Source organism: Dermacentor albipictus, chromosome 1 (genome assembly GCF_038994185.2).
Source record: "Dermacentor albipictus isolate Rhodes 1998 colony chromosome 1, USDA_Dalb.pri_finalv2, whole genome shotgun sequence".
NCBI lineage: Eukaryota > Metazoa > Arthropoda > Arachnida > Ixodida > Ixodidae > Dermacentor > Dermacentor albipictus.
The window spans coordinates 238,559,516-238,572,811 of NC_091821.1; the positions used below are offsets into that span (position 1 = coordinate 238,559,516).

Here is a 13,296-nt window from a genome sequence, read left to right on the forward strand (position 1 = left end):
GCTTATTTACTTGTATTATATTTTAGTTCTCACCCTATGTGTTCTGTTGGTGGCGCAGACTTCGTCAAGCTTTGAACATGGCTTTTTTTCTGCGTCCACAACAGTGTACATTTGATACTGCAACAAAAGTTGATTGATTGATTGATTGAAGCTTGCTGGTCTGCAGCGGACTTTCATGTTTTTGCGTATTTTTTTTTCCTTACCAAGACTGCACTGTAGGTATAAGGTTTACATTTTCCGCATTCAAGACATGTAATTTGTCAGTCAGTGTTATAACTTAATCGTTCTCTTTATTGTCCATTAACACACACCGTTGTATGCGCCTCTACACGCAAGATTACACGCACTTTCACATACAGGAGGGTGACCTTAAATAATTGATAACTATCGTCCAATAACCATTGCTCCCTTATTTAGAAAACTAATGTAGAAGTTGTTAGTTACCTAGTTGTAAAATTATCTAAACAAGTTTATTCATATATCATATCACGCCTTCATATCAGTTTGGTTTTAGGCGCAACTTTTCCAAATATGTTGCATTAATGAAATTTACGCTATTCTATAAATTCTAGTTTCAAGTACTTTTTTTGCCGGGGCCATATTTGTGGATTTTTTCGAAAGCTTGTGACACGATTAAGACCATAATTCTATTCGAAAACCAGAATCTTATGATATCGGGGTGCACTAAAGCTCATACGTAATTACCTCTTAAACAGATTACAGGTTGTCCAGGTTGCTGATTCATTTTCTTACTCAAATAATCAATCAAGGAGTTCCAGAAGCTTCTATTTTAGGTCCATGACTTCTTTCACTGCACAATAGTGACTTACCAAATTACCTTAATTTTACTTTACTTTTTTTTAATATTACCTTTACTGTTCTTCATCTTGGGCCTTGGGGAAATACATATAGAATACATTTGTCGGCAATTGTTCATTTACAGAAGCAAGCAGTCAGAATACTTACCTTCAGTGATCACAGAGAATATGCCACGCATACTTGCAATAAGCTCCGAATTCTTCCCATGCAACGTGGCATATCATTAAGTATAAGAATTCCCATTTCTTCGTGCGCGTATGAATAAAATCCAGTTAATGCATCCCCGTCGTCTTACCTCACAGATTTTAACACAATGATTTTCCTACCAATATAGTTTGCTATTGCCAAAAATTGACACGAATTATGGCAAGCAGACAGTACTTTCTTCTGCAATTACCCGCTGGAACTCATTGCCTTAGTTCATTACAACCTGCCAAACCCTAGCGTGATTTAACACCAGTTTGAAGAAACATTTCTTTCAACTTTGAAACAAAATTTCTCATATCGTGAATATTTATCTCTGACTATGTTTGACAGTTTTCGTAAAACTAATATTGTTGCATACAGTATACCATGAGTCCCAGCTAACATTAGCCAAGCTGTTTAAAGGGAACATATATTAAAAGGTCACTGCGTAAAATCAGATTATAAGACTTGCGATGTTAAGTTGTCAGAGGTCTTATGACCGAAACCGTAGCTTTTAAAATCGTATCTTGCACTTTTGTTTTGTAAATCAATTTTTTTTTCATTTATTTCGACAGCTTGGCTAACGCTAGCTGGGGCACCCTATATAATTGTGCCTTTTGTATAACCTCTTCATTGTTTACATCTTTATAATTGGAGTTTCTTGTTCTGCATTTCGATGGACGCTTTCGCGAGAATTCTAGGATCGATATCCCGCTTCTTTTCTTTTTTGTTTCTTTCTTCTTCTCGTTTTGCTCGATGTATATTTGCATATCTCTTATTGATATGTCTCAATATGTGTTAATGCACTCTCTGAATAACTGCGACACCTCAGAAAGGTCCAAACGCGATGCGACGCTGCGCACGCTTTTGCGCGCGACCATCGCAACCGAAATTCATAGAGGTCATGTCGAGGTCATGTCATGTCATGTCATGTCATTAATCATGTCGAGGATACTCGTGCAGCTAGAACCGGCTGATCCCATTTTTTCGGCAGTTTCGGTCGAAGGGCACCTCGAAAAATGTACGAAGCATTTCCTTATTTCAATCACGCAAAGATGTCCGGCTAGCCCATACGTACCTACACTTACGCAACGCTAACAAAGTTTCGCGCAGTTATTTTTCTTAGCCGAGTGTAGTAGGCACTGCACCCGTCGTAGCCACTAGATCACCAGGCACAGTCTACTGTTCCTCGCTTCGCATATTCGAGCGTTTCTTGCTGGGGCAAATATCATTCATTGCACGAAGCTGTCACTTTCACGTGAACATCGCGCTTATCATTTTGCCGATAAGTGTGCTTCGGCAGTCGCGTCGAAACGCCAATTACGATGCCAGTTGCTACTCGTCCACCAATCCACCTGGCGGATGTCGCACTACGCACCGTCGAACGTAGCAAAAAAAAACGTACGTCACCCGGCTTTTGTGCTCGCACTTCAGAATATAGTCGAACGGCAGCGCTCAGTGTATTCCCGGGATGAACAATTTACGGGAAAGAAGCGCGCTTTACACCCGTTAATCCTTCCAAGCACGGGGTCGTACACGCACGTGTGGGAAACACGCCGCAGCTTTAGATCGCGTGAGATAAGCCTCACCGACCTTTCGATTTAAGCAAACACCAACCAGTTCGACCGGCGAGAAAACGAAAGAGCGCGCGAGGTACCCATTGGTGACCTTCGATTTATGCATTGCAGCTTCAATGTCTTGTTCTTTTTGTCTTTTCTGTTTTTTTTTCACGCGCTTTTAAGCGCAGACTGCATATTTCAGAGTTGCGGTGGTAGGATTATAGTGGCACGTTTTCCGTGGATTTGAGAGCCGCCTCTTTTGCCGATGTACTGGTTGACGCAGTGCAAGCTGCGCGCAGCGAAAATTCTGAACAAGCTCACTCATCAGTCTTTGTCGCCTTTCTAATGTTGCAGAACGATTGCGGGTAGTCGGTCTGGATTACAAGCACTGCCAATGGATGGCGGACTTTCTCGTCGAATGAAAATGCGTTAGCTGCAGCGCTCTGGCAGGTATTTGTATTTTTCTTTTTCGCTGGTCTCTTATTCTCGTTTCGTTGCATAACGTGCGTAATTTCGCACGTGTGAAAGAAGTAGGACGTCGTTGCAGTGAAAAGAACATTGGTCGCTCTCTCAGGTTCTGCTCACCGTGGCCGTCAACGTGGCTAAGTTACTGGAACGACCACTACATGACTGTCACACGTTATATCACGGCATATACATTTCGGCGATGTTCACAGCATATACAGACTTATGGAAATAAGGAATAGGCCGAGAGTGTAAGAGAGCTAAACCCATCGAAAAGAGCGGTTACTTACTCGTCCAAGCTTAAACACTAGCATGTCAGATAAATGCGAGCTTCGTACGTGGTGCTACTTGGAAGTATCAAAACTGTCGTATAAAATTAATTTGCATTCATCTGTTCATATTTTTTTTCGTTGGAATAAATACGCTCTAGCAGATCAAAAAGGAGTTGCGTGGAAATAAAGTTACAAATTATGCAAAACAACGCAATATCGCCAAGCCAAAGCCCAAGTGTATATAGTACGTTGTGCGTACATGACACATTAATGCACTACGTATAGAGAAAAGGACATGAACATGATATACGTGAAAACACAAAAACGTATAAACTTAATAAACATACGCACGCATATTACAATGTCTGTTCTAGCATTAATTTTAGCTCATTGGCTCATTTAGCTCATTATTACGAAGCTGAAGTTCTAGAATGCCTTCAAGGAGGTGGCCTTGAGGGTTGATAAACCCACACGAGTGGCGATTCGCTTTACATGCGTGTAGTCAGCATGGGCGTCGATACATGGCACGCCAGTGAAGAATCTCTCCCAAATGAAACGTCATAGAACTACTCTTGGGCCCGTAATCAGAAAGAAGTTCTTATGCTAAAATTAATAGCAAGAGGGCATTAGCCAATCGTAATGTTATACATATAACTGCCGAAAGCGACTGCCCAATGTCAAAAAGCAGTTACGAACGAAAAGCTTTTGTGAATCTGGGGCCGAATCCGCAAACCTTTTCGTTCGTAAGTGTTCTTTGCCATTGGCCGACTACCTTCGCTAATATGTCCAGCATGAGGATAGACTGGAATTTGCTCTCTTACGAGTGAGTGAGTGAGTGAGTGAGTGAGTGAGTGAGTGAGTGAGTGAGTGAGTGAGTGAGTGAGTGAGTGAGTGAGTGAGTGAGTGTGAGTGAGTGAGTGAGTGAGTGAGTGAGTGAGTGAGTGAGTGAGTGAGTGAGTGAGTGAGTGAGTGAGTGAGTGAGTGAGTGAGTGAGTGAGTGAGTGAGTGAGTGAAAATTTTATTTTGCAAAGGGGGATTCTAGAACGATTCTAGCGTAAGAGCCTTTGGGTTAATACAAGCTCTGATTCGAAGCAACGCCTCACGAATAACATGAGGCCTACGCGCTTTGAGCCGTGATTTTACGCCAGACGCTCAGGTTTTTACATTAAAAAAATGTGTGCCTAGTAAACGACATCTAAGCTCGAATTTCTTGCTCGTGAGGCAAAGAGTAACGTGACTAAGCCATAAATTCTCCTGGCGCCAAGGTAACACTTACCAGAGCACACAACGTCCGGCAGCGCTAAGACAGCCTTCGAGAAAATCTGGCAGGACGACGTTGAGGGCGATCACCAAGCCAAGAGCTGAAAAAGCTGGAACGACAGTCACAAAAAAGAAGTAAGACAGAGCGACCCAGAGCAGAGCAGAGCAGAGAGAGAGAGAGAGAGCATAGAAAGGCAGGGAGGTTAACCAGAGGCAGATCCAGTTGGCTACCCTGCACGGGGGGAAGGAGTAGGGTGATAAAAAAAGAAAGAAAGCGGAAGGGGGAGATAGAGAGCAGGAAGGAAAAAGTGGAGAAGGTAGGCAGGGAGGTTAACCAGTTTAGCCTAATCGGTTTGCTACCCTACACATGGGAGCGGGATGGGGGGGATGAAACAGTCGGTAGAGCATGATAGAGAGCAGGATTAGCGTACAGCAGATGGAGGCGAAATAAAAAGGAAGAGCAATGAATGACTTAGAAAAAAGCAGCAGCAGCAGCAGCATGGAGAATACCTGGTGTAGAAGAAGAAGACGGAAAAGAAGAAGAAGAAGAAGAAGAAGAAGAAGGAGGAGGAGGAGTAGGAGGAGGAGGACACAGCAAGTTTATATGCTTCCTCGGTTGCCAGGGGGCTGCAGTTCACTACGGCAGCGGTGCAACAAAAGAAAACGCTTTGACGATCGTTCGTTTCTGCTTGTCCCGTGAGCGAGCACTATAAGAAGGTCCTATTGTGAAGCGTCATGCAGTGACGTCTCCTACGCACAGCCTTTGTTGACGAAACTACAGTTATCCCAGGGAGATATGTTCAGTTATCTGGCTCCTGTATAGCCTTGTCATAAGCCGGAGCAGTCTCTTGCAGAACACCCTAAGCTTGTACTTACACCCGTCTCCCACGCAGCAGAATTTGGCCCTTATTAAATTATGGGGTTTTACGTGCGAAAACCACTTTCTGATTATGAGGCACGCCGTAGTGGAGGACTCCGGGAATTGCGACCACCTGGGGTTCTTTAACGTGCACCTAAACCTAACCACACGGGCGTTTTCGCATTTCGCCCCCATCGAAATGCGGCCGCCGTGGCCGGGGGCCCTTGTTCTGACAGGGTTTCTGCGACACCTTTCCCGCACGTGTGCTTGAATTTGTTAGAGCTCATACGTGAATGTGACCTTGTGCGAAATATTATGGTATCGAAAATAAAGTCAAACACTTAAACGCTTTCTGTTTCGTCCCCGATTTCTACTTATCGTTTGTACTACTAAACATAGCGAATGAAAAAAAAACGACTCATTGCATTCACAATCATACAGTTGATTTAAATACAATTCTAACTGTGCATCAAGTAACTCGAGATCCAGGAAGTCGCACGCAATGGCATCAGTCAGCGCTATACATGCTGCGTAGTTTTCTCTTACGTATGGCTATATTATGCCAGCGCCTGAGTTCCTCCGCGACATCCAACAGCCGACGACCCACAGCGTCGAGCTTTGTTTATTTTCTCTAACGGTGCAACTCGCGCCCTGCTAATCGCACGGTACCAATGATGTGTGGGACAGCCCCATCGTGCTTTCTTTTCTTTTCTTTTTTTCACCAGCCACCTCTTTTTTTTTTTTGAAATGAATATTAGGAGAGGTTGGCGCATTTATGGTGGCACCGGCTATTCCTTGTCACTTGGCAAAGGAAACAAATTTGCGTAAAAAGGGAGAATAGCGACACAAAACACGGCACTCAGTAGAACACTGGATGAATAAAAAATATGCAGTCCAACAGTACATGAGTCGCAAAGTTCTGTGCATTAGTTCAGTCCACGTACGCATATATAAAGTCAGATATTTAGAACAGCCAAAACACACAACACATGTAACGCACTGCAAGTACAGAACAGAATTATACATATTGCGTAAAAGTTGTGATCACCACATAAACCAATTCTGAACCACGAACAACGTTTGTGTTACTCAGTTAGCGTATTCGGATCATCTGATACCTAATATTTTCCCAAAATGTTGGTGTCCTCTACAAACTTTTTCAGAGCAAGAAGCGCTCTTTTTTGAAGGCCCGCAGTTGGCCATGGGCCAAGTATCTTTTTTAGAGTGAATGGTCTTCTGTCTAATATCAACAAATCTGCTTGCAGTACCCTTCTTTGTGGATGGTATTTCGTGCACTCGAGAAGAAGATGATTCACATCTTCGTCTGGATGGCCACAAGAACACTGCGGACTAGAGACACGTTTTATCCTGTACAAGAAGTGTTTTGTAAATGCAGTACCAAGACGCAGGTGGTCTACCAATGTTTCAAATTTTCTGTTGTCCCTTAGATTTTCCGGCATTGATAAGTTTATATATGGGTCTATAAAGTATAACTCCGAGTTTTTAGTTTGCTGATCAAACCAGGTAGTTTTGCTGAGGCGACAAGAAATCTGTCACAGGAGCAGATGGACTTCACTACGCAATAGGGGAAGATTGGTTGTCTCCGCGTTATTGTGCGCCCGATTCGCAGCTCCGTCCGCTGCAGTATTACCAGGAATATTGCAGTGCCCAGGTATCCACTGGAATGCAATTACATGGTTCATTGCGCTTGCTTTTGTAAGTTCTTTGAGTGTCTCATACAATAGCAAAGTGTTCAAAACATTTTTCTTATTGCTCTGTAGTAATGTGAGAGCGGCTTGCGAATCGCTAAAAATAACCCATTTTTGCGAATGTTTTTCTGATGTTTTGAAACGCAAAGCACACAGGATTGCAAACAGTTCGGCCACAGTGGAAGATGTCTCTCGGTATAATTTAAATGTTTGCTCTAGCGCTGAATGTGGAATGACGAATGCTGAAGTCGAGGAATTTTTATGACACGAACTATCTGTATAAACGTGGATGTACTGGGGATATAAGGAGTAAATTTGGAAGAGTGCCAGTTGTTGTGCGGCTACTATGAACATGTATCTCTTAGATATAATCCCGTCAATCGATAATTCTATTTTAGGACATGTTAACATCCAGGGAGGGTAACAAACATCCACTTTGCATAATTCAAATCTTGGTAATAATGCTTTATGTTCTCGAACAACATCGTGAATTTCGCTTTTGTTTCTTTCGGTAAGCGCGAGGTTTAATGGATGCTTCTCGTGTTGGGTTAAGATGCGATAAATATGTCGGCACGTTTCAACCGTTCGTATGACTGGAAATGGTGGGTGACGAGCTTCAGCAATTACTAAAGAACTCGAGGTAGCCTGCGGAACCCCAAGACACACTCGCAGCCCTCTTGCTAGTAAACGTTGAAGACGTTCCTCAGAAGTTTGCGATAAACCATGGACAATACGTGCCGAGTAAGCAATCTTTTTTTTTTTATGAGTGCGTTATGAACTTGTAGTAGTGAAGAGACTGATACACCCCACGTTGTGCCAGCGAGTCGCCGAAGTACGTTTATCACTGCATTGGTCTGCTTTTCAATTGCGCGGATATGTGAAGCCCATGTTAGCTGGCGGTCAAGAATAACTCCAAGAAATTTATGCTCTTTCACAAACATCAAAGTTCGCCCATTAAGCGTAAGTTGGAAATTATTCAGCTGTCGTCTAGAGAAAGGCGAAGTACGGCTGTCTTTGCGTATGAAAGACTCATGCCTCTTTCTTTTAAAAAGGTGTCGATACTATCAAGACCCTCTTGCAGCGTTGTTTGAATGTCTTGTATATGATATCCAGAGGACCATATGCAGATGTCATCTGCGTACAGAGAATACTGTAGACCAGACGGGAGTACTGCGTGGAGCCGAGAGACAGAGCAGTGTGAGCCTGGACATCTACGCGGACCATACAGGAGCAAACGCGCCATTGCCCTAGGCGCTGGTGGATGCGATGAATGAAACAGGGTCTGAACGAAAGTGCAACTCGCATGGAAGGCGAAAGCAACGCGGGTCGTCCTTTAAAAAAAAAAAAAAATGTGCCGGGGGTGGACGCAACGGGAAGGAGGGGACTCCCAATAAACTGGTTTATCTGTCGTGCGCGGTTCGATCGGAGGCCGCGCGGGTTGGTCATGCTCGTGCAGGGCCCATCAGGCACGGCCGCCGAAGCTGCGGGAGAGAGCGCGCCCCGGCCGGACCCCCAGGCGCGTCGCACGACCGGCGCGCGGGGCGGCGCCGCTTCGTTCGCCGGAGGACGGCGCAGCACGGCGAGAGACCAGTCGGCGGTCGCAGCACGCGACACAAGCACGGGAGGGCTACGCTAAAGCCCCTCCAACCGCGCGCCACCGCGGATGCTACGCGGGACTACGTAGTACTTAGTACGTACGTACGTACTAAGTACGTACGCGCGAACGTACGTACGTACGTTCGTACTAAGTACGAACGTACGTACTAAGTAAGTATGCGCGTAGCCTAAGTACGTAGTACGCGAGACTACGTACTTAGGCTACGCGAGAGACGACCGACGCGTTTCCATGGTGCGGCAGCCTTCTGGGGCGTTCGGAACGTGGCGCTCACGCCTGCATGCCGGAATGACGCGACGATGCCCACAACGCGACGGCTGCGGAAGATCAGAATCGAAGAGGAGAGAGAGAGAGAAAAAACTTTATTGCTCAGTTAATCGGAGTTATGGCAGGTCTGGGTGGGGTACTCAGTCCAGGGCTCCACTGGCTCTTGCGGCTCGCTGAGCTTGGTCCAGGAGGGCCACCTGGCTCCCCTGATCCTCGCTTGCGAGTAGTGCCTCCCACTGCCGTACGAAGTCTGTGACGCTTAGAAAAGCTGAATTGACGTTGCTTGGCCGAGCCGTACATTCCCACGTTATGTGGGCCAGCGTGGGTTAAGAGGAGCAACTCAAAAGGGGGCGGTCAGAGTTTGGCACCGAAAACCTCGCTCGCACAGCGAAGCACCAGTATACGCCAGTGCGTGTACGTGCCGAAAACGCCGCAGCCAGCGGCCTGCACGTTGCCAGTGCACTTCGAGAAATTGGATCCCATTAATGTAACGCGCGGACGAAAGAATGACACAGCTAAAACCTTAGCGTAAATTCCGTGGACTTCGAAACATTCTCCAGCAATAAAATGCGCTTTTTACTCCTTCCGATTAATTATCAGGGCTGCTTGCTTTCGCGGTCACGGATTGCTGCTGTCGACGTTGGCGGCCGGAAATGCTTCGTTATAGATTAGGGAAGTATCGCAATGGCTATGGGCTTTGCTAGATGGTCGTGTGGTTCGTGTAGCAGCAGGAGGCAGCTGGCTAGGGTTAACTGAGGCCTGAATGGAGAGAGTCGGGAGCGCATGCCTGCTTACGGCTGCTCCATTTCACTAACGGGTAAAATAAAAAATACGTGTTACAAAACTTCCTAAACAATGCCAACCAAGACGACGCGCAGATAGGCGCAAACCTTAACACATACTTGCTAATAAAAATAAATAAATAAATACACGAACAACCTATGATGAAGAGGGAACAACAAACGTGAGCCGCACGTCCCTAATATGTCTAGTATATGGACACGTATTCGTATTATTAAGGAAATATTTCACGCCAATAACTATTCGTTTCATTTTGAAGCCTAGCTGTAACAGGTCATTGTTCAAATATTGACCCGTGTGAGAATAGGAGCGGTTTCCCCGCCCTCAAGTTTGTTGCGTAGCTGTCGCCTTTGCTGGGCATAAACGGGGTAGTCAAATAACATAGGAAGTCGTAAAAGCCGCGCCCTACCCGCAGGATTCGTTATTTGCGCGATGAATTCTAGAGAGAACGTTATCAGTGCATACTGCTTCAAGGCGAAAGCGCTGAAACAAGGTGAAGCTATAGCGGCAACGCCACTCCTCCAAGTCGGGCAGAGCTTGATAATCTCGAAGCATGCGTCGACTAGATTAAGCGTCCAAACGTGGCCCTTGTGACACAGGTGCATATATCATACATGCGCCTTAGTTCTGCACAAGGAGAGCGACAGAGAGAAGCAGGAAAAACGCGTGAGGTGTATAAAATGATATTACATTCATAAAGAAGCTGCTTCATGCGCCGATTTATTTACCCCGTTATCAGTAATCAGGCGCCCTAGAGAACGGCCGCAGTGCCATTCATATCGGCTGGAATAAATTGGATTCCTTCTTCTCTTCTATGGAGGCGTTCATGGAGCATCTTGTTATCCTGTTTTGAACGTCATGAAAGATTCATTGCAAAATCATAGAAGGGAAAAGAAAACGCTCGACTCATTTTGTCCATATCTGGGATCGGAATACGGTTGTAATAGCCTTCGCGACGGTTATGATATAACCATGGTTAGAAGTTAGAAACTCTTGTCGTGAAATTTTGACCAGGCGCGTCAGAGGCTGTCTTCGTAGGTGGGTGCACAGATATAGCATTTCCAATAAGCTCTTTCCCCAAATTCGCTTCGTCTAACGTTCCATATATTGTCCTGTATTGGTTTGGTATTGACGGTATCGCGGTACCCGCACGAAGCTTAAACAGCACAGCGCTAGCACCGCGCCGTTTGCTTTATGCCACCTTAATCGCGTGCCAACTGTGTGCAGGCTAGCTATACTGTTCTGTGCAATTGCAGATGGCTATAGCTGGCGGGAACGGTAACAGTAGAACCGACGCTGAAACGTTCTAATAAATAGTTTTTTTTTTCTCACGTATGCGGGGGTCCTGGGACGCAGCGGCGAGGACACCACACATTCCGCACGTCGCACGCGTGAAACACCTTTAGTTGAACGTGTATCCGTAAATGTATCCACGTGAACAAATTACGGATAATCGTCACTTCACTTTTATAGCACCACAAATCATTGAAACCATTCTCCCTTTTCTCCCTCAGGTTCCCCTACCATGCTGGTATACAGCACATGCAATAAAAACGTCGGGTCAAGATCATGCGAGCCGAGCAACAATCAAAACCCCGCTATGGCTACTCCATAGTCCAAGTCACAGAGCTCAAGATCCCTGCCCTGCGTCATTTATACGTAGGAAATGCGGTACAAACACATAGGCCATATTTCCGCAAGTTGCACTTCAGATCTCCACGTTCTAAGCATGCACCTTCTGTACTCTCAAGAGCTTTATGTACACGCACAGCCCCACCTGCTCGAAACTGAAACTAGTACATAGAGAGTTTGAAACTAGACTACGCAAGCTGTTTGCGTCGCAAGATCCCAGGAGAGTTCGAAGTCTCGCGTACGCAAGCCACTTCAGCCCCAACAAGAGCCAAGCAGAGTTCGGATTCTTGCGTACGCAAGTCATATGAGGCCCAGCAGGGCCGAAGCAGGGCTAGCGTTTATGCGTACGCAATCCGTTTGTGTGCCAGTAAGGCTCCCGCAGATTATGGGCTCTTCCGTAAACGCAAGCCACGCAAGTCAAAGCAAGTCGACGCTGGAAGTCTGGACACGTGGAAAGAACTCACGGCTCTCGGAAGACCATTCGCTTGCAGGTCAGGGTAATAATCCCAGGAATTTGTTCCCCTTTTTTGTCCTCGCTTTCATCTTCATCTCACCATTGCAGGGATGACAAATGGTTTCGGGGAAGTAGTGGTGATTGCCCCATTTCATCCTTTCATTAATCTACCCGCCATGTTCTTTGGCCGCTTCCTCATCGGGTCGCAGTAGGTTTCAAATGTGCATGGTAAGGGCGCAAGCAATGCCTAGAGAGAGTCAAAGGAGCGCATTTCGTTGCGAGCTCCAAGACTTTCGCATTTCGTTTGACTATACTCTGCTAATGGCTGGCTCTCAATACCGTCTTGAGGAGGGGCTTCGACGCATAACTTAGCGCCGTGCACGCGTTCTCGTTCGGATATCGACCTGTGAGTGCTGACCCTTCGAAAACCCGGAGAAAAGGGGCGCAACGCGGGGGCACGTCGCTGCTCCAGGTACCCGCGCGCCCGGCGGGGAGCAGGGCAGAGAGCGCGCCAGGGTCAGCGCTCGGTTTCGGTGCGCGTAACCCAGATCCACGCGCGCCCGACTCCGGCTTTCCTCACGATCCCAGACGCTACGGTTTCCCTTCATAATAATTAGCCGGACTTCGTTACGCTTGATTAGCGGCAATGGGCGAAGACGGCCGCGCCACATAAATAAGGGGTCGTGCCGTGGAGGCGGCGCGCATTGAAAATAATGGCCGCGTCGCCCAGGCGAGTCACGGCGCGGGTCGAGGCGAGAAGCGCTCGCGCGGGGCTCGGCACAATGGAGCCGACCTGGTCGACTCCGTCCGCGTGCCCCCCCGCTGTCGCCCCCCGCGAACCTCTGGCGACAACGCAGAGACAAAAGGGCGAGCACGGCCGAGAAATATGATCTGCAGAGCCAGCGAAGGCGAGGCGAGAAAGGAGGCGGCAAAGGAACCCGATTAATCATTGCGCGAACAGCTGACAGCGAGCTGAACGGGACCCACCGGCAGCTGCGGTTAGCCTCGGAAGAAAGTGCCAACGAACCGCGATCGCGCGTGAATAATGGCGGCCACCTCCCGCAGCGTTTGACCCTCTGGAACCAGCACAGGGGTCTCGCGACACGGCGGAGCTAATCCTCCCGGCCGCATCTTTCGCGGTCATTTGTCCGAGCGGACGGCGTAACACTGGCGTTGGAAGGCGTGACCGCGTGTGTCTCGCGCTGCCTTTATGGCTGTCATTACAACTGGCTTGGCTAACCTCAGTGAAACCTACCTGTCCGACCACTGCACTGGCACACATTCGGCGGCTCAGGAGCTACGCGCAACGGAACGTGGAACTCCTGCTATAGTTACTAGGCCGAGCTCATTTTTCTTTTTCTGGAAAATTAGGAGTAGCACACCGATGACAGGCTGCGG

The 13,296-nt window shown here is 46.9% G+C and overlaps 1 protein-coding gene across 1 annotated transcript in view; it reads right to left on the bottom strand.

Moving 5' to 3' along the window:
* Nucleotides 1–13,296, bottom strand: part of LOC135901221 (uncharacterized) — a 196,869-nt gene that overhangs the window by 101,632 nt on the left and 81,941 nt on the right. Inside the window, exon 5 of the mRNA XM_070521933.1 lies at nt 4,578–4,671. Coding sequence (XP_070378034.1) covers nt 4,578–4,671 — 94 coding nt within the window. The remainder of the gene's footprint in view (nt 1–4,577; nt 4,672–13,296) is intronic.